Source organism: Emydura macquarii, unplaced genomic scaffold (assembly GCF_026122565.2).
Source record: "Emydura macquarii macquarii isolate MOO-44397 ecotype Brisbane River unplaced genomic scaffold, CSIRO-AGI_Emac_v2 contig_2246, whole genome shotgun sequence".
In the NCBI taxonomy this organism is placed as follows: domain Eukaryota; kingdom Metazoa; phylum Chordata; order Testudines; family Chelidae; genus Emydura; species Emydura macquarii.
Genome location: NW_027132383.1, coordinates 3,695,362 through 3,717,385, shown reverse-complemented (window position 1 = coordinate 3,717,385; position 22,024 = coordinate 3,695,362). Strand labels below are relative to the sequence as shown.

General features: G+C 46.5%; 1 protein-coding gene across 23 annotated transcripts in view; it reads right to left on the bottom strand.

Moving 5' to 3' along the window:
* SCRIB (scribble planar cell polarity protein) overlaps positions 1-22,024 on the bottom strand; it is a 216,294-nt gene that overhangs the window by 78,933 nt on the left and 115,337 nt on the right. For 17 of the 23 annotated variants that reach the window (XR_010922039.1, XM_067560190.1, XM_067560200.1 and 14 more), the window contains 3 exons: positions 12,876-12,959; positions 7,537-7,947; positions 5,595-5,663 (listed from right to left, as the gene is read on the bottom strand). Coding sequence is in view for 22 of the 23 variants with exons in the window: in XM_067560190.1 (XP_067416291.1) it covers positions 5,595-5,663; positions 7,537-7,947; positions 12,876-12,959 (564 nt within the window). In the remaining variant the exon portion in view is untranslated. The remainder of the gene's footprint in view (positions 1-5,594; positions 5,664-7,536; positions 7,948-12,875; positions 12,960-22,024) is intronic. The other 6 variants (XM_067560205.1, XM_067560206.1, XM_067560209.1 and 3 more) reach the window with 1 other exon arrangement.

Sequence of the window (22,024 nt, the reverse complement as noted above, 5' to 3'; positions counted from 1 at the left end):
CCAACAGTACCCATAGGGTTGGATGCCCTATAAAGGGCTCAGCCAACCTCCGCCCACTCAGTTCCTTCTTGCTGGTAGACTCTGACAAAGGGGTAGATGGGTGGGTCTTGGAATGAACATGAGCAACACCTCTTGAAGAACAACAGTTACGGAAGGTTAGTAACAGTCTCTTCTTCGAGTGCTTGTTCATGTCGATTCCAATTAGGTGATTTGTGAGCAATCCCATGGACGGCGGGGTCAGAGTTCAACAGAACACTGATTTTAGTACCACTCTACCAACTGCTGCATCGTCTCTGGCTTGGTGAATAATGGCATAGTGCACCACGAAGATGTGGATGGAAGACCATGTTGCTGTCCTACAAATGTCCTGAATTGGGACTTGAGCTAAGAAAACTGTTGAGGTTATCTAGGCCCTTTTGGAGTGGGCTGTCAGTGCTGGAACAGGCCCTTTGCCAGGTCATAACACGCCTTGATGCAAGACGGAATCCATGACTAAATCCTTTGGGAGGAGACGGGGAGGCCCTTCATTCTATCTGCCACAGCTACAAAAAGCTGCGATGTCTTCCTGAACGGTTTTGTTCTTTCAATATAGAAAGCTAATGCCTTCCTACCGTCCAGAGTGTGAAGTCTCTGTTCCTGTGCATTAGCATGCGGTTTGGGGTAGAAAACCAGGAGAAAAATGTCCTGGTTTGAATGGAACTATGAAATCACCTTTGGGAGAAAGGCTGGATGTGGTCATAGATGAATCTTGTCTTTGAAAAAGACTATATAAGGGGGTTCTGACGTCAGGGCTTTAAATTCCGAAACTCTTCTGTCTGACATAATGCCCACTAGGAAGGCCACCTTCCATGACAGGCACAGAAGGGAGCATGTTGCCAGTGGCTCAAACAGTGGTTTCATTAATGTTGACGGCACTAATTTAAGATCCCATTGGGCTAGCGAGTTTGAGGAAACAACCTGTCAACCTTGAGGAAGCGACTTACTGTATGGTTCACAAAGTTCAAGCAGCCAGCCACCCATGGATGAGAAGCTGACATTGCAGCTAAGTGGACCTTACCGAAAGACCTTGATGTTTAAAATGTAACAGGTAGTCCAGGATGAAAGGTATAGGTAACCTCTCCGGAAAAGCGCCTTTCTGCATGGACCAGATAGAGAATCTCTTCCATTTTGCTAGATATGTAGCCCTAGTGGAGGGCTTTCTGCTTCCTAGGAGGATCTCCCTAACCTACTCTGAGCATTACATTTCTTGCAGGTTCAGCCATGGCGCTTCCATGCTGTCAGGGGTAGCAACTGCAGGTTCGGATGACGAAGGCGGCCATGATCCTGAATAATCAGCTCTGGTGCCAATGGGAGACTGATGGGGCCTCCACTAACAGCCTGAGAAGAGTGGCGTACCAGTGCTGGCGCAGCCATGCTGGGGCTACCAAGATTATGGTTGACCTGTCCTTCCTGACCTTTAGAAGGACTTTGTGCACCAGAGTTATCGGGGGAAAGGCATAGAACAGGCGCCTCGTCCATAGGATGAAGAAAGCATCTGTGGTCAACCCCAGATTGTGGTTTTGGAAAGAGCAGAACTATGTGCACTTCCTATTGGACTTTGTTGTGAGCAGATCAACCTTGGGAGTCCCCCACCTTCGGAAGACATTGTTTGCCATGTCTGGGCGGAGAGACCACTCGTGGGCAGATATTGCCCTGCTAACGTAGTCCATAAACACGTTCTGTGACCCAGGCAGGTATGTATCTTTCAGAGGGGTAGCCATGTTTTTGCTGTATACAGCAAAAACAACGAGAGTCCTGTAGCACTTTAAAGACTAACAAATTTAATTTCTGCAGGCATAAGCTTTCATGGGCTGTAACCCACTTCATCAGATGTAAGGAAGAGAAATCAGATAGGAGATATATATATATACATCCAAGGGTAAGGAACAACAATGGAGAAGGTAGGTATAAGCAAAGTCCATTCAGTTAGAGTAGTTGGGGCCTATTCACAACCATTGATTAGGAGGTGATAATGTGTGAACAGTGACAATTACTTCTTGTAATGAGATAACCATTCCAAGTCCCTATTTAGACCCAGTTTGATTGTGTCAAGTTTGCAGATGAGTTCCAGCTCTGCAGTTTCTCGCTGAAGTCTGTTTTTGAAGTTTTTTTGTTGAAGTATGGCAACTTTCAAGTCAGCTACAGTGTCTCCTGGGAGATTGAAGTGCTCTCCGACTGGTTTATGGATGTTACCATTTTTTATGTCTGATTTGTGTCCATTTATTCTTTTGCGTAGTGACAGTTTGGTTTGGCCAATGCACATGGCAGAGGGGCGTTGCTGGCACATGATGGCAGATATTACATTAGTAGATGTGCAGGTGAATGAGCTCCTTATGGTGTGGCTGAGTTGGTTAGGACCTGTGATGGTGTCCCTAGAGTCGATGTGTGGGCAGAGCTGGCAACAGGGTTTGTTGCGGGGATAGGTTCCTGGGTTAGTGTTCTTCTTGCATGGTGTATGGTTGCTGGTGAGTATTTGCTTCAGGTTGGGGGGCTGTCTGTAAGCAAGGATAGGTCTACCTCCCACAGCTTGAGTGAATGAGGGTGCTAGGATATGTTATAGATCCTTAATGATGTGTTGGAGAGATTTTAGTTGAGGGCTGTAGGTGATGGCCAGTGGTGTTCTGTTGTTTTCTTTGTTGGGTCTGTCCTGTAGTAGGTGACTTCTGGGTACCCGTTTGGCTCTGTCAATTTGGAGATCCTGTAGGTGTTTGTCTCTGTCTGAGGGATCGGAGTAAATTCGGTTGTATCTCAAGGCTTGGCTGTAGACAATGGATTGTGTAATGTGTCCAGGGTGGAAGCTGGAGGCATGAAGATACGTATTCTGGTCAGTTGGTTTTTGGTATAGGGTGGTATTAATGTGACCATCCTTTATTTGTATCGTAGTGTCCTATCTGATTTCTATTCCTTACATCTGACGAAGTGGGTTACAGCCCACGAAAGCTTATGCCTGCAGAAATTAAATATGTTAGCCTTTAAAGTGCTACAGGACTCTCGCTGTTTTTTTTTTTGTTTTTTTTTAAATATGTATCTTGTGGTCTATGCAAAAGTGCCATAGATCGAGGAATTCCTGACATAGGAGAGAAAAGTGAGTGCCACCCTATCTGATTATACAGAACATCATTGTTGTGTTGTCTGTCAGTACAGTGATGCATTTGCCCTTCAAATGAGCCTTGAAGGCTTGAGAGGCTAGATGTACTGCTCTTAGGTCTCTCACGTTGATGTGGGAGGACAAATCTTCCTGCAACCATAACCCTTGGGTCCTGAGGTGACCTAGATGGGCCACCCAACCTGTGTCTGAAGCATCTATCACTCGGATCAGGGTGGGAGACAGCCTCGAAAATGGGACTCCTGCACATACCTGACACTGGTCTAACCACCAATGGAGGATTTCTAACTCTGATGCCAGGATTGAAACCATCTTGTCTAGGCAATCCCGGGATGTATGACAGACTGATGAAAGCCATATCTGTAAAAGTCTGAGGCACAGTCTGGTGTGCTGAACCACATAAGTACAGGCCCCAGGTGGACTAACAGCCTCAGGCAGCTTTAAACTGTGACCATGAGGTAATGTTTCCACTCCTCTATGATGAAAATTATGGACCAGAATCATGACTCCGGAAGAAAAGCACTGGTTTGGTTCAAGTCTATAACTGCCCCTATGAATTCTATCCTTTGTATGGGGGTCAGGACTGACTTTTATTCATTGATCAGAAGGCCTAGTTCAGCACCTAGTTCTAGTACCGTCCTCTGTCCCAGTGCCAGCTCCTGTGCAAAGTGGAGTATTCCGCGCCCAAGTCGGATCCCAAGCGCTTGCTCCTAAGTGGTGTGGTGGTGGTGCCCCTTGGTGCCGAGGCAATGGCTGACAGCATCAGCAGCTTTCCTTTCAATGGTACCGCCTGCTTCGCTGGTACTGGGGCTTCTGCCTCCGGTGGTCTTTCATGGGCCCACAGAGGTTGCAGCATCGTGCTCTTAATGAGTTCCCTGGCCACTTCAAATGTCTCTGGGGTGGAGGGTAGATGTAAAGTTCTCCTCTTCCTCCTCCCTGGGAGTGGGGGGCTCATCAGTGTCGGACTCAATGCACCCTTCTCTGGGGCCGTGGCCGTCAGAGCGGCATCTAAGTGGCCTGGCACAGGTCGCGCTCCACAAACGCTCTTATGCTCTGAAGTTCTAGGCATAGGCGAGCAACACCTGTCTGTCCTCTTCTCCTTCTTTCTGGGGACCAGGGAATGTGAACAGTATCGTGCGCCCGCAGTGGTCTTTGGTGCCAGAGACCCCTTACGGTGCCGAGGGTCTTGTAAGCCAGAATTCTTTATTGGCACTGAGTCCTGAACTAAAGCCAGTGTACTTCTGGTCATGGTGGACGTAGTAGGCCCCGGTTCTGTCGGGCTCAGAGATGGACAAAGAGCCACCTCCATGAGGAGGATCTTTAACCTTTGGCTCCTGTCCTTCATTCCATGATGAAAGTCTCTGCAGATTTTGCAACGGTCACCCAGGGGTGCATCATCCAGACACTTGAGACATGCTCTTCAGCATGAGCTTTTTACATGCCTCACACCATTTGAATCCAGGAGACCGAGGCATGCCCATGCCCCTCAAGGGAATAGACTGATCTCTTAAGGTGAACTGCCTAATACAACTATCTTATCTAAAGCTAATCACTTAATGGCTAACAATTAACACTAATTAACGGCAAAACAAAGAGGATAACACTGGAAAAAACAGAACCCTTGAAAAGCAAGTGGCTACAGTTTCCAGCTGACCGTCACAGGCAGTAAGAAGGAACTGAAGGGGCGGAGGGTCGACTGAGCCCTTTATAGGGCACCATGAGGGTGTGACTCCAAGAGGCTCCAGAGCTGACCCTATGGGTACCACTGGGGAAAAACCTTCCAGCAACTGTGCAGAAAGCGTGCACACACCTAACTGGAATCGACATGAGCAAGCACTCAAAGAAGAATCCCCTGTTTACACATCCAAGGATCACATTAGCTATTTTGGCCACAGCATAACACTGGGAACTCAAGTTCAGCTGATTATCCACCACAATCCCCAAATCTTGTTCAGAATCACCACTTCCCAGAATAAAGTCCCCCTTCCTGTCTATAGCCTTTGTTCCTAGATGTAAACATTTACATTTAGTCATATTAAAATGTGTATTGTTTGCTTATGCCCAGTTTACCAATAAATCCACATAGTTCTAAATCAAGGACCTGTCCTCTTCATTATTTACCACTCCCCCAATTTGTGTCATCTGTAAACTTTAATCAGCGATGATTTTATGTTTTCTTCCAGGTCATTGATAAAATGTGAAATAGCCTAGGGCTAAGAATCAATCCTGGTGTGACCCCACTGGAAACATACCTGCTCAGTGACAATTTCCCAGTTGTATTTTGAGACCTATCAGTTAGCCCACTTTTAATCCATTGAATGTGTGCGTGTTCATTTTATATCATTCTAATTTTGTAATCAAAATGCAGAGAAGAGGCCTCCTATTCCATTCTCCCATACTGAAACTTTCTTGCCCTTCCCCTAACTGTCAGGGTTGGGTCTGGACTCACCTGTTGGCTGCTCGGTGAATAAGAGGCATCCCGCCTCGAGCTCCCAGACCCAGACTCGCCTGCTGGAGTCTGAAAGACAAAAATAAAATCATGCAGTTACTGCACAGCTGCAGCTCCTGTGCATCTGACTTGGTACTGGGCCCAGGGGCAGGGGCCATGCAGCAGGGAAGCAGAGCTGGCATCTGGATTGGTGCCAGGAACAGCCACCACACAGCGGGGCGCAGAACTAGCACCGGAACCAGGAACAGCTGCCACACAGGGGAAAGCACGGGGAAAAAAGGAGCAGCACTAGCATCAGGTCCATATCCAGCTGCTGTGGCAAGGCTGACTCCCCTGCATGGCACTTCCTGAATCAAAGCCCTGAAACAGTCTCCATTCATCCCATAATTGTGTTAGAGACCTCAGCTCCTCTCAAAAAAAAGTAACTCCCTTGTGATAAAGGCCACAGCCCAAACCATTCCTCCTGTACCAGGGCCCCTTCTGAGTAACAAAGAGTGAGTCACTGCTGCTTGGAGAAGGGAGAGAGGACTCACTCCCAACCCCGCCCACTGCCAAGAAACAGACCCAGGGAGGAGGCGAGGAGTCTTGAACCTTCCTCTACTATCTGGTTAGGGTTGGTCTACACTAGGAAATTAGCTCAGTATCACCACATCGCTCAGAGTGCAAAAATCCACACCCTGAAAGACACAGTTAAACTGACCTAACTCACAGAGTAGAATTCTCCCATCAGTCTAGCTACTGCCTCCTGGGGAGGTGGAATACCTATGCTGGTGGCAGAACCCCTTCTGTCAGCACAGGAAGCATTTACACTGAAGTTCTACAGTGCACTGCTGCAGCGTTCCAAGTGTAGACAAAACCCTAAGCACTTATATAGACCCCATCACAGCAGTATCTGGGCATCTCCCAGTATTTAATATATTTATTGCCCTACACCTCTGTGGGGTAGGGAAGTGTTATCTCCATTTCAGCTGGATGTGTGTGGCTGGAGATATGAGCTGCATTGCACACTGTCCTAATGAGCTGGACTGGGTTAAATGTACAGATGGATGTAAAGGACTCCTGTTTGGACAACCCCAAGTATGTGAGTGTGACACCAATACAAGACAAAAGGCTCCCATTCCTCTGCCACTCCCTGCTTTGACCAAAACCACAGTACAAATGGGGGCAGAGGGGCATGGTCACCCTCCAATCATTCTTTCAGTTACACCTGCAGACAGACGGGGCACTGGGGGCATTACCACCCCCATCCCATGTCACTGACCCCTCCAGCACACACAGGAGATGAGGGTATTACCACACCCATCCTACATGTCACTTGCCCCTCCAGCACACACAGGAGATATGGTGTCATTAGCACCCCCATCCGACGTGTCACTGACCCCTCCAGCACAGACAGGAGATATGGGGTCATTACCACCCCCATCCCATGTGTCACTGACCCCTCCAGCACACACAGGAGTTATGGGGGCATTGCCACCCCCATCCCACGTGTTACTGACCTCCCCAGTACAGACAGAAGCACAGGGGGCACTGCCATCCCCATCCCATGTGTCCATGACCCCTTCAGCAAGGACAGTGGTTATGGGGACATTCTCACCCCCATCAAATGTCACTGACCCATCCAGCACAGACAGGGCTCATTCGTTTTGTAATAGCTGTCTGGTGATGGGGCACAGCAGTGACCCCAGGTGGTAGCTCCCAGATGTGGGAATGGAGCTCTGCTGCACACAGCAATGTGGAAGGCCCTCAGGAGTCTGTTGTGACACAATACACAATACACACGGCACACAGCATTGTTGTATGTTAGGTGGGGTTAGCCCCTGCACAGGCCTTGTGCTGCCAGGCATCTAGGGCAGGGCATGCTCACTGGTTTAGTAGGATACAGGTGGGCTTTAGTTGGTGTGACTGCATGCTACACACAATATGCTGCAGGTCTGCTTGCCTTGGAGTAAAGGCTGGTCTTCAGAACTCCCCCCTGGCCATAGCCAAGAGGAGGGCCCCCCAGACAGGCCTTGCCTGCTGCCTTCCCCCTTCGATTAGCCACCACAAAGGGGTTCTCACTGAAGAGGATTGGCTGAGAGTCGACCATACTCTCTTGCTCTGGCTCCTGAGTCTTTGGCAACTGGTCATGGGTCAGGGGGCAGCCCACAAGCTCCTGCATAGGTAGCAGGACCAGCGCTGCCCTTCCTGTGCGACTGCCAGGTGATGCAGGGTCCTCGGGCAGGCTAGTTACAGTGCTGGTCAGGCCTGCAGCTGTGTCTGGGTCTGAATCCTGGCTGTCCATCGCCACTGGCAGCGGCAGCACAGTGCAGTCACTCTCCATTCCAGAGCTGGCTCTATCACACTGAATGAGCTGAGAGGGAAACAAAAGGGTCAGAAACAAGAAGAAAGAACAGCCAGAGTACAGGAGAGGAGGCAGAAACACAGCGCCTGTCACTGACACCATGGCTCCTAGACACTGGGGCCAAGAGAGCTTCAGCACACACAGCTCTCTGCACTGGCTCTGCAGTAGGGAAATCACAACGCTGAACAGCCTCACATGCACTGGAGGGGTGCAAAATTCGCATGTCTCCTGGCAAGGCCTTACATATGGGATCCCATGAGCTGCCTCCAAGAGGGGAGCTTCCTGCTCTGCCTGCATATAAGTAAGTACCCACAACAAGCATGTTTGTGTCACATGACACCTGGCTACTTCCTGTACATACTAAGCCCACACTTCTCCACAGAAACACACTGAGCCAACATACACCCATGCCCAAACACACCTCCAGCTCACACACACCTGCCTAGCTCACACACCACAAGTGCTCCAGGAAGTTAAACAGGAAACACTTCTGGGCAGAACTTTGAAGGAAGTAGCCCAGGGCACCATCCGACTGCTCGTTGTCACTGTCCAGGCATAGACCAATACCTTCCACCTCACTAGAGTGCACAAGGAAGCTAACACCACCTATCTAGCTACAGCGCACAGAAAAGCAGCTCCTCCCCATCGTCACACAGGCTAATGCCACGCACTTCACTACAGTGCACACAAAAGCAGCTCACCATCAGAACATGAATTCTTCCCTATTGCAGGGTAGCACAAACATTTCTGGACACGTGCCAGAGTCACAGCTGTAAGAGCGCATTAGAAGGTTGAGGAAAGTCTTGCCCCTATCAAGCCCTCAGCTTTCCCCTAGGCTCCACTCACCCTTTCCAAGGTGGTTTTTATTGAAAGCAGCACTGACCTTCCCTCTGCTAACACTGCAGAGGCCAGGTTCTCCGTGGCACAGCACCCTTCTCCAGGGAAACAGAGATAGTCACAGAGCCAGCACTCCAAACTCCTCTATCCAGATGCACACTGAAGAGCAATGAGACCCTTTCTGCTCAGATCACGTTCTCCAGCCCGAGTCAGGGTGACACTTACAAAAATAGCCCTTCAGGGCGGGGTAGGTTGGTGACTATAATGGCAGCTGGGAGGCTGAAGACACTCAGGAATTCCTGGCACCCTCCTCCTCCCACCCCCACCCCATGGCAAGGGAGCAATGGGGAGTGTAATGGCTCATATCAGGTTTCCACAGATACTGAGGTCTGGCCTACACTTATAGAGAGAGAGAAAATCATACCACTAACTGACATAGTTATGCCAGAAAAAACCCAGTGCAGAGGCAGTTATAACAGCAAAAAAGTCCTTTTGCTGGGTGAGGTCCTTTTGCTGGTATAGCTTATTTTGTTTGGGAAACTGGTATTAGCAGTATCAGCAAAAGAACACTTTTGCTTGTATAAACTGCATCTCTGTGAGGAGGGTTTGCCAGTATAACTACATCAGCAAACCCTTCCTAAGGTAGTCAAGGCCTGACATGCCATGCTGCTCCCTGCTTCTCTCTCTAACTAGCCTGGGAGGACCCAGAGACACTACCTGGCAGAGGCCCCAGGGTGTGGGGGACTGTAGATCCCACTAGTCCACACCAGCCTGTCTTGCCCACATAGTGGCACAATCCCTCCGGGGACTGGGGGGAGGGGGGAAGGAGAATGCATCTCTGCTGTGTCTGGAAGGTGAGAAGTGCACTGACCTGTAGGATGTCACAGAAACCCCCCTGCTTCGGCTCACCCATGCTACTAGCTACTGAGCCTCTCCAGCTCTCATTCTGATCTCCAAGGCTGCTTCGGTGCATTCTAGGGGTGGACTCCCAGCTTCTGCGTCTTCTCACTCTCACTGGATTATTTTTAACAGCCAAGCACAGTTGCTATTTTGGGCCACTGAGGATCTGTTAACATTGTGTCCTTGACCCAGTCCTGTCCCCCAAGAGAGGGGTTCCTGCCCTAGCATAGGGAGACAGGGAAGGCATGCCCCCTCCCCCACCCTCAGAGCAGACACAGGACTAATGTGTTCTCACTCTCTCCTGGTCCATCACTTTGCCCTAGAAAACGAACTCTAATCCTCCTCTGCCAGCAGAGTCAGGCTCTTGAGTCTAGCAGACGAAGACAGAACAAGACCCGATGGCTGGAAACAGAAGCTAGATAAATGTAGACTAGAAATAAAGTGCAGATTTTTACCAATAAGGGTATTTGACCATTGGAATAATTTACCTAGGAATACGGAGGATTCTCCATTCCTTGGAGTCTGTAAATCAATCCTAGATCTTTCTAAAAGATTTGCTCTGCCTCAACCAGGAGTTATGGGCTTGAAGCATGCATCACTGGGTGAGGTCAACCTGGATTAAAATTAAGGCTTTAGGGGCTGCAGCCTGGGGCCTCAGATTTGAGGAGCCCCCAAAATACATATAATTTGTATAGGTAATTAGATAATTAAAGCCCTACCATCACTATGTATATTACTACCAGTTATGCTCCAAAATTGAAATGGATTTGTGTGTTTTAATTTTCATTCAGCTTTACAATTGGTACATCACATTTAAAAAACAGAACTGAAATAACTAAGGTAACTTAACCAAAGAGTGTTTGGCATTGGGCATGGGTAGTGGTAAAGTAGTAAAGGAAAGACACTGAATATGCAAAAAGGGGCTCCCAAAATGATAACACTCCTAGGCCTCCATCAAACTTAATGTGGCCCTGGGTTAGGGTCACTGGGTGTTACTCAGGAGTTGAACAAACTGGTCCCTTCTAGTCTTAAAAATCTGTGAATCAATGAATCTATGAAAGAGCCAAGCTCATTTGTATTATGGCATCACTTATGGACTCCAGTAAATACTACACAGATGTGACTCAGACAGAGGGACCACAAATAGTTGTAGCAAACAGTGGACCAGAAACAACTCTATGGACAATTTGGAGTTGACTCATTCAAAGATGCCTTTTAAAAGTATAAATACAAATACAAAACATTTTAATTTCAGTAAACCTCAGATATCAATCCATACATAGGGGCCTATACACAGCAAAACTGACTGACACAAGCTGGGCTTAAATTCTTGCTCCTTCTCTGGGATCAAACCTTGGAGAGCTTCAAGCAGAAATCCCATCCAGGCCCCAGAGCAGAGCCCTGCAGCAGCTCTGTGCCTTCCATTGCTCCCACCTCTGCTCAGGAGCGTGAGAAACAATGAGCTTCCAAGGGCAGCGGGGCCGTCCTTCTTCATTGCCTCACCGGAAGGACCCGACCCCTCAGAGATGTGTCTAGCTAGACAGGCACAGACCCTCCAGATGGCACTGGCATTTTCCCAGTCATGCTCCCGCAGTAAAATCCACCCTTCTCAAATTGGCTAAAAGGTCTCTTAGCCCCACCTGGGAATTAATGTGACTGAGACTAACACATCCAGGAGTAAATGAGGCTAGATAGACTGAACCAGTCAGACCAGATAACAGACACGGCTTGATTAGGGAGGAAAGAGGCGACCAGCTGGAAGAAACAACCTAGACATACAGCAAGGAACAGGAGCAAGCGCTGCTGTGGGAACAAGGCAATAGAAATAGCCATCTTCATTAAGCTTGCAAGCAACCTGGTAAATTACCGGCTCACTTCCTTGCTGGCTGCTCTGATCCTGAGCTCAGCCTTCCTGCCAGAGGCTAAGTGGACTAACTGCACCTCCAAAAGGAAAACCCAGCACTCTTTTCACCCCTGAAGCCCCCAACTCCATGCTTTCTGTATCAGGGGTATGGAGAGGGTTGGGCACACGACAGCTGGAGGGAGATGAACTTGGAGATCAGCTGCCACTCCCTCTGAATGAGACATTTATAGATGCTGCTGCTGGCCCCTCACATTCCAAACTAGCAGCTTGTGCAGCCCTGCATTCCACAGCCCCCAGGAACTCCTGGGCTGAGGCAGAGACCCAGGAGTGCAACAGGTCACAAGCAGTCCTTCAGGGGCACCTCATGGGGTTCTGAAGAGAGACAGCTGCTCCCCTTGTTTCCAGCTGTTAAGTCACATTAAAAGATGTGAAAAATACATTAAGTTATTTCCTGATGGGACTTTTCAGTGTGACTAATCACCAGCAGGAGAGCAGGCAGGGCCAGAGGAATGGCAGGAGAAGGAATGTGGAGCCAATCAACAGTGGGGATGGAAGGAAAGGGGCAGGTGGAGTCTCAGGATGATGTTGGGGAATGGAACAGCACAGTATAGGAGGTAAAGAAGTGGAGGAACAAGAGAGGAGGTGGAGAATGGGCACTATGAGAAAAGGAATAGGAAGGGAGGCAGGGCCTAAAAGCCATGGGGTGATGGGGGAGGAGATAGGGCCCAGGGTAATGGGGGAACACGAGAGGCAAGACAGGGCCAGGGCAATGGAAGGAGAGGAGAGGTGAAGGGGGACTCGCTGGCGATGGGATTGGGACTGGAGTGGTAGAGGAAGAGCTGTGGAGCCTGGCGTGAGGAAGGTGACAGGAGGGGGTTGTGGCCTTATCTTCAAGGGAGCATCAACCAAACTGTGAAATCCAGAGTTAGCTTTCCCCAGAACTAATAACCCTAGCCCCTCTGACCTGGGATTGACACACATGAGGTCACATGAGCTGTAGTGTCAAGTCTGTGTCATGGCCGTGGTGTGCCACGTGTCCTTTCATTTGGCCTCTTTCAATTCCAGTTGGATCTGGGATTCTCCTACACTTGTTGTCCCATGCTGGTGGGTAGCATTGTGCACCCTATTTGCTAGTAGCTGCACCCCACCCCACCCTGGAGTCTACACTGAGCTCTGCCTGTGGTACTATCTTCTTCTGAGAGGGCAAAGGCTAGGTCCTCATCAAGACACACCCTCCTTTTCTTCCCCCAGGACTCCTTTTAGTGGCTGTCTCCATCCCTGGTCAACCTCCTGCACCAGCCCATCCACAGTCTCAGATAGGATCCCCATTACTTACAGCACGGGTGATTCTTTGTAAGTTGTTGCTAGGCAAAGCCGCCAGGGTCCGATAGTCCAGTCTCAAGGGCTCACTGCTGATGTTCTGGAGAGGAATAAAAAACAAGAAGAGGTCAGGCCAGGAGTGGGATAAGGGAGGGAGTAGGGATCAGGCCACAGAAAGAGGGGCAGCTCCTCCGCAGGCCAATGGACCTATCAACAAGCAAGGCCTCAGCTCCAAGGAAAACTCAGGAGAGACTCTCATTGCCTGGGAAAAAGTCCAGCCACTGGCCCAACCACTGTCACTCAGGAAACGTTTCAGGCATCAGCTTGGAAAAAAAGCAACATAGAGCAAATGTCAACCCACTATCACCCAGGAAATGCCCCTGCCAATGGGGCCCCCATAATTTCTCCTGCTTCTCCTGTGCCTGATCTGAGGACTTCCCATTCATCCCTGAATGCCCCAGTCCCTGGTGCCGAGCTTCTCAAAGAGTGTTAAATTTTAAGATCAGAAGGGACAATTAGATCATCTAGTCTAATCTCCAGAATGACACATGCCATAACATTTCACCTAGTTACTCTGGTATTGAGTTAATTTGTTTTTGATTAAAGCATCTTCCAAAAAGGTATCTAGTCTTGATTTGAAGACATCAGGAGACAGAGAATCCATTACTTCCTTTAGCAGTTTGTTCCAATGGTTAGTCTCCCTCAGAGTTGAAAATTTTGCCTCATTTCTCTTTTGAATTAGACTGACTTCAGTTAGTGGCCATTGGTTCTTATTATACCTTTCTCTACTAGATTTTAGAGTGTATTATTGTCTGTCCCTTTCCTAATGATTCCCAACATTGTTAGCTTTTTTGACTGCTGCTGCACATTGAGTGGATGTTTTCAAAGAACTATCCACAATGTAGCCAAGATCTTTCTTAAGTGGTAATAGCTAATTTTATATGTATAGTTGGAATTGTTTTTCAATGTGCATTATTTTGCAGTTATCAACATTGAATTTCATCTGCCATTTTGTTGCCCGTTCATCCAGGTTTGTGAGATCCCTTTGTAACTCTTCGCAGTTTGCTTTGGTCTTAACTGTCTTGAATCACACTGTTTATCCCTTTTTCAAGGTAATTTATGAATATGTTGAACAGTACTGATCCTAGTACAGACTCCTGGGGGATACAACTATTTACCTCTCTCCATTCTAATAACTCACCATTTATTCCTACCCTTTGTTTCCTATTTTTTAACCAATTATTGATCCAAGAGAGTACCTTCTCTCTTATCCCTTGACAGCTTACTTGGCTTTGGTGAGGGATCTTGTCAAAGGCTTTCTGAAAATCCAATTACACTATATCCACTGGATCACTTTTGTCCACATGCTTGTTGATCCCCTCCAAGAATTCTAGTAGATTGGTGAGGCATGATTTCCCTTTACAAAAACCATGTTGACTTTCCCCCAACAAATCGTGTTCATCTAGGTGTCTGATAATTCTGGTCTTTACTATAGTTTCAACCAATTTGCCTGACACTGAAGTTAATCTTACCAACCTGTAATTGCCAGTATTACTTCTGGAATCTTTTTAAAACTGGCATCACATTAACTATCATCCAGTCATCTGGTACAGAAGCTGATTTAAATAATAAGTTACACACCACAGTTAGTAGTTCTGCAATTTCACATTTGAGTTCCTTCAGAACTCTTGGGTGGATACCATCTGGTCCTGGTAACTTATTACTGTTTAATTTATCAATTTGTTCCCAAATCTCCTCTAATGATACCTCAATCTGGGATAGTTCCTCAGATTTGTCACCTAAAAAGAATGGTTCAGGTTTGGGAATCTCCCTCACATCCTTAGCCATGAAGACTGATGAAAGAATTCATTTAGTTTCCCTGCAATGGCATTATTTTCCTTGAGTGTTCCTTTAACATTTCGATTGTCTAGTGGCCCCACTGGTTGTTTAGCAGGCTTCTTGCTTCTGATGTACTTAAAACATTTTTTGCTGTTACTTTTTGAGTCTTTGGCTAGCCGTTCTTCAAAATCTTGTTTTGCCTTCCTAATTATATTTTTACACTTCACTTGCCAGAGTTTATGGTCCTTTCTATTTTCCTCAATAGGATTTAATGGATGCCTTTTTGCTTCTAACTGCTTCTTTTACTTTGTTGTTTAGCCAGTGGCACTTTTCTGGTCCTCTTACTGTGTTTTTTAATTTGGGGTATACATTTAAATTGAGCCTTTATTATGGTGTCTTTAAAAAGTTTCCATGCAGCTTGTAGGGATTTTTGGTTTTTCACCCGCTACAAGCCTCCCACCAACCTCCTCACCTCTGCCTCCTCCTCAAGGAGCTGTGTGGCTGCCTCCCGTTCCCTACGCAGCCTCTCCTTCCATAAGAATAGGACAGGGACAGAACAGCATCCAAGCAGCACAAGCAAAGAGAGAGGGAAAGGGGTCAGCACCACATTGGATAGTCACTCTTTCAAGGGGAGAAGAGAGAAGTAGCGACCCCATACAACACGAGCTGGGCAGTTACCAGGGGATGAAAGGGGAGCAGAGACCCCACAAGCTGGACAGTTGCCAGGGGAGGGGAACAGAGACCCCCAAAGCAGAAGCTTGGCAGTTCTCAGGAGGGAGAAAAGACCCCACATGGCACAAGCTGGGTAGTCATCAGGGGAAGGGAGACATTACAAGGCACTAGCCCTTTAGTGCCACCATAACTCCAGGGGTAAGGAAAGGCAGAAATTGTAACAGAACAAGGACAGGGTTGAACTGAGCTGTTCAGTTCTCTGTCACTCAGCACAGGGAGACCATGACTGACTCTCACCTGGGTAGCAGTGACAGTGACTCATCTCAAAGGGATCCCTCCCCCAACTCTGGGCCTTCATATGAAAGAGAGAGGTTACTTACCGTATGTGTTGTTCTCAGAGTCACCTTTGTCCATTCACACTTGTGGGATTTGGCACCCCTGGTTTTAAGCTGTGGAACTGCCATGAAAATCCATGTCCATTGGGAGAAGCACAAGAGCTCTCATGAAGGTGACATCATTTTCCTACTCTATACAAGGGAGTGCACCCTCAACCACCTCAGTTCCTTTGTCCCAACAGCAAACCCCTGAAGTTCTATAGAACTCAAGGTGGAGGGGAAGGTGGACGAGTAGTGTAAATGCACAGAGGCAACTCCTTAAGAACAACAGCTACTGGTAAGTAATCTCTCTTTCCTCTTCAAGGGTCTCTGTGCTTTCCCACATGCAAGCAATTAGCAAGCATTCTAAGGTATATAAGCACTCCCAAACAGAGTTGGAGTATGATGATAAGTTCGAAGAGTAGTGCTTGGTGAAAGCATACATTGCTGCTTTGCATACCTCCACCAAGGGAAACTCGCTAAGACTGACCAAGAATGCTGCTGTGGCTCATGGAGCAGGTCTTTAAACCAGTTTTCTAACTAAGATGAGACAATGTTCCAAACATCTGCTTATTCAGTATGGAAGTCTCCATTTGGATTTCTCCTAGCATTCTTCCCCATGTGCTATGAATAATTTGTTGGATTTCCTAAAGGACTGGATCTTTTCAAGGCAAAAACAAAGCTCCCTCTTTACATCTAGGACATGGAGACAAGTTTCCACTGAACGAGAATGAGATGTGGGGAAAGACATGAGGAAGAAAATGCAGATAGGTGGAAATCTGAGACCACCTTAGGCATGAAAGCTGGGATAAGCCTCATAGTCTTTGTCCTTGTGCAATACAATGTGGAGTAGCCATCCAAACATGGTGCTTGCTCACCTTCCTAGCAGATGGAATTGCTATAGGAAAGGTGGCTTCATCTGGTAGATGCTCACGAGAGAGGCTTGAGCAAGAAGCTCATAAGGAGGGCCCATCAGCTTCAGTAGGACAAAACACAGGTTGCATGAAGGCAGGAGTACCCTATCAGGAGAAAATGCACTGACAATGCCCTTAAGGAATCTGAATGTCCTTAACATATCTGTGATAAGCAGATATTGCTGCCATATGGACCTTTAGGGAAGCTGTAGGAATGCATTTTGAAGCACTTGGAAGAGAAGCAGGTGATCAGAAATAGTCAGCATAGATTCACCAGGGGCAAGTTATGCCTGACCAACCTGATTGCCTTCTATGATAAGATGACTGGCTCTATGGATGTGGGGAAAACAGTGGACATGATATACCTCGACTTTAGCAAAGCTTTTTATACGGTCTTCCACAGTAGTCTTGCCAGCAAGTTAAAGAAGAATGGGTTGGATGAATAGACTATACGGTGGATAGAAAGCTGGCTAGATTGTCAGGCTCAACGGGTAGTGATCAACCATTGGATCTTGTTATACCTATGATTCTATAGCTAAGCTCTGAGAGTTAAAATGTAGAAGGTACTCTAGGACTTCAGGAACCACAGCTCAAGATGAAGCAAGTCCTTTACTAGTGGTCCAGATAGAGAAGTGCTTTCATTTCTGTTTATGGCATTTCAGGTGGAGTCTTTCATAGATTCTAAGGCCAGAAGGGACCATTGTGATCATCTAGTTTGACCTCTGGCAAACCACATCCCATAGAACTTCCCTGAATTAACTCCTTTATGAACTAGAGTATATCTTCTAGAAACACATCCAATCCTATTTTTAAAATCGCCAGTGATGGAGAATCCACCCTAACCCTTGGTAAATTGCTCCAGTGGTTAATTACCCTCACTGTTAAAAATGTACACCTTATTTACAATCTGAATGTGTCTAGCTTCAATTTCCAGCCATTGGATCTTGTTATCTTTGTCTGTGAGACTGAAAAGCCCTCTATAATACAATTTTTATTCCTCTTGTGAGTCCTTGTACTGTGATTAAGTCACTCCTTAGCCTTCTCTTTGTTAAGCTAAATAAATCGAGCTCCATGAATCTATCACTACAAAGCATGTTTTCCAGTCCTTTAATCATTCTTGTGGCTCTCTCTGAATCCTCTCCAATATATCAACATCCTTCCCAAATTGTGTACACCAGAACTGAACACAGTCTTCCAGCACCAGTGACAGACACACAGGTAATATAACCTCTGTACTCTTACTCAATATTCCCCAGTTTATGCAGTCAAGGAGCACATTATCACCTTTAGCCACTGTGTGGAACTGGGATGTCATGTTCAGCTCATTATCCAGCATGACCCCCAACTCTTTTTCAGAGTCACTGGTTCTCAGGATAGAGTCCCCCATCCTGTAAATATGGCCTACAGTCTTTGCTCCTAGATGCATACAATTACATTTGGCCTTATTAAATTGCATATTGTGTTCTGGATTTTCCATCACTGGCATTTTTAAAAATCAAGATTGGATTTTTTTTTAAAGATATGCTCTAGTTCAAAAGGAATTATTTTGCAGCAGTTCCATTGCCTATTATATAGGAGGTCAGACTAGATGATTACTATGGTCCCCCTTCTGGCCTTGGAATCCATGCCTGTGCCCAGTTTACCAAGTGATCCAGTTTGTTCTGTATCAGTGACTCACCCTCATTATTTACCACTCTCCCAATCTTTGTCTGATCTGCAAACTTTGAGTGATGATTTTGTGTTTTCTTCCAGGCGATTGATAAAAATATTAAATAGTGGGTGGCAATGAACCAATTCCTGCAGGACCAAACTAGAAACACATTCATGATGATTTCCCATTTGCAATTACATTTTGAGATCTGTCAGCTAGCCAGTTTTTAATCCATTTAATATATGCTATTTTAGTTTCGTAGTGTTCTAGGTTTTTAATCAACATGTCATGCATTAACAAGTAAAATGTCTTGCATGAGTTTAAATATATTAGATCAGCACTACTGCTTTTATGAATCAAACCTGGAATCTCATCAAAAAAGCTATCCAATTAGTTTGACAGGATCTATTTTCCATAAACCCATCTTGATTGGCATTAATTATATTACCCTCCTTTAATTCTTTATTAATCGAGTCCCGGATCAGCTATTCCATTATTTTACCTGGGATCAATGTCAGACTGACTGCCCGATAGTTACCCAAATCGTCCCGCTAACCCTTTCTAAATATCAGCACAACATTGGTTTTCTTCCATTCTTCTGGAATTTCCCCAGTGTTCCAAGAATTATTGAAAAATCAACATTAATGGTCCAGCAAACTCCTCTTTGAAATCTCTTGGATGAATGGTCTCTGGACCTCCTAATTTAAAATTTCTAACTTTAGTAGCTGCTGTATAAGAGTCTCCTAAATTACTACTGGAATGGATAATTTCATCAATACATAATATAATTACATCATCTGGGTTTTTTTCCAGATTCAAAGAAAAATATTTATTGAACACTTCTGCCTCTTTTTTTTTTTTTTTTTTGTATTATTATTGACAATTCTACCATTTCCTTCTAGTAATGGATCAATATCATTGTTAGGATTATTTTTGTTCCTAATATACTTTAAAAACTTATTGGACGTACCACAGCCACAGGGTTCTTGGCTCCACTGATGACAGATAGGAGTGTGCTCCTCGCTGCTTACTGATGCAGTAAATGGCTATGGCATTTTCTGTGACCACCTGTACTACATGATGTTGAAGGGACAGGTGAAGGCCCTGAGAGACCATCCTACTGTCCTGAACGCCAGTATATTGATATGTAGCCTAGACATCCAGAAATTCCACAGGCCATGTACTTGTAGGTCATGGTAATGCAAATCCCAGCCCAGATTGGAGGCACTGGTAGACAGTCTGAGGGTAGTTAAGAGGGAGTAAAGGGTATTTGCCTGAGGACATTATCCCTGTTCTTTCACCAGTGAAGCTACTGGAACACTGAAAGAGGGATAGGCAGGCCTCTTGGCAGATTGTGTATATTCTGTGCCATCCAGAGCAGCAAGGGTCTCATGTTCAGACAAGTAAAGGGTGCGATGTAGATCAGTGAAAGCCAACAGGCACAGTAGTCTCAAGAAAAGTTGTGTGGTCTGTATAAATTGCTCATTGAGATTTGTTAAGGAGTAGCATATTTTGCAAAATCTTTCCTCTGGAAGAAAGACTCTGGCCGGAGTGCAGTCTAGGATGCTCCAATTAAGGTGATACTCTTGTGTAGATTGAAGCAAGGATTTCTCCCAGTGGTTTAATAATCCTAGTGACTGGAAGAGGTTGCTCACATATTGGATTGCTGAGGCAAGACAGTCATCCAGGCATGAGTAGATGAGTGATAAGGTCCGAAGAGGGAGGATGGATTAGAGATGTGGTGCACATGAGTATGCAACTCTCAACCATACCCTCAAAATCACTGTTAAGAGGCTGATGCTGTGGGATGTGAAGAAAAATGGCAAGGAATCCTGCTCCTATATTGTTGAGGGTGTTTGTCAGCAGCCGCTTTAGGAGGTGGCTTATATCATCTATGGGACTGCTTCTCTTGGTGTTGTGATGAAAGCAGAATGACGAGTAGAAAAACCTCCTCAGAACTGAGGAAGAGTGTTAATCCCAGGGAACAGGCAGTGGCTGTAGTGGCCTTGATCTTCTCCAGGCTCTTGACAGTTTTGATATGACAGAGGCCCCTGCCCTCAAATGGAGATTTTCAATTTTACTCTGAGATTTCAGAGTCAGACCAGAGGATTTCAGCCAGAAATATCTCCTATAAGCCACTCCTATGACTACTGTCCTTGCACTGGTGTCTGAAGTATCAGAGGTGGCTCTCAGAGAGCATCGAGTAAGTATGCAACCCTTGGTGTCTTAGCTGCTTCCATCTATTCTTCTGGCAAGGAGTTGAAGATGGGCTCATGGAATCCCACAGAGCATAACTAACAGGGCAGGATGGCCTGACAGTTGGCCAGCCAGAAGCCTAGTGACCCAAACAAGTAGGGTCTCCTGCCAAATCCATCCAGCTTACATCCCTCTATGGCAGAAGCGACAGGTTGCCCCAAACTCTCTCCTTTGCTGAGCACATCACCATGATTTTGGCTGGAGGATGCAGTCATAGAAACTGATATCCTTTAGCTGGTACAGTGCACATCCTGTCTGCTCTCTTATACACTAAAAGCCAGATATCCTTGTCTGGGTTGAGAAGGCCAGAGCTAACAGATAAGGCCAGCTGGTCTGAATTTGTAATATGTCAAACAGAGGGCTACGTCTCAAGTGTTGTAACTCACTCTCCCTAAAAGCTCCTGAAATTGTTTCTTTGTTCATCATGAAGGAAAAGAGATGAAACAACAATCTGATTGTCTGATGGGGTGCGCCAATGGTGTGTGCCTTAATGGGAGACTTTTATGGTGCCTCTGAAGAAATATTGTTCCATTCCTCAGATACAGACAGATCCTCCTAGAGATTTGATGGCTCCAGTGCATTGGTCCGGCAAGAAAGGTGCATTTGCATCGTATGAAGAATAGGTGCTGGCAATGATTCTAAGGAAAGTCATTGTGCCAGGAAAGGTGTCAGCACCTGTGCTAATATCAGTGTCAAAGCTGATCTTGCAGCTCCAAAAGGACTTTCTTTGAGATCTGCATGTAGGGCCCCATGAGCAGCTGAAGAGGGAGGTGCATGATATCATTCTGTACTGTCTAGACAGGATGCGAGGAAAGAGATCCAATGTCCTGAAGTCAAATTGAGGCATGAATCATAGAATCATGGAAGATCAGGGTTGGAAGGGACCTCAGGAGGTATCTAATCCAACCACCTGCTCAAAGCAGGACCAACCCCAACTAAATCATCACAGCCGTGGCTTTGTCAAGCCGGGCCTTAAAAACCTCTGGATTGAGATTCCACCACTGCCCTAGGTAACCCATTCCAGTGCTTCACCAACCTCCTAGTGAAAAAGTTTTTCCTAACATCCAACCTAGACCTCCCCCACTGCAACTTGAGACCATTGCTCCTTTTTCTGTAATTTGTCACCACTGAGAACAGCCTAGCCCCATCCTCTCTGGAACTCCCCCTTCCGGTAGTTCAAGGATGCTATCAAATCCCCCCTCACTCTTCTCTTCTGCTCCAAGTCCATCTCCTATATGATCGAAGTAGTCAAAGGGGCTTCTGACTGAGACAGGAATAGAGCGAGGTAGCAGAAACGCATATTGTAGAGTGGCTGATAGCCTTGTGGTGGACCTCCACACAGGCATGGAGAGTTCAATGATGTTATCAGGATCTGAGCCAAATAGAAGACAAAGTCTGTTGGTGCTGAGATGTCTGACTCTAGTGGAGAATGGAGAAGAGGTGACATCAAGTGCTGTTT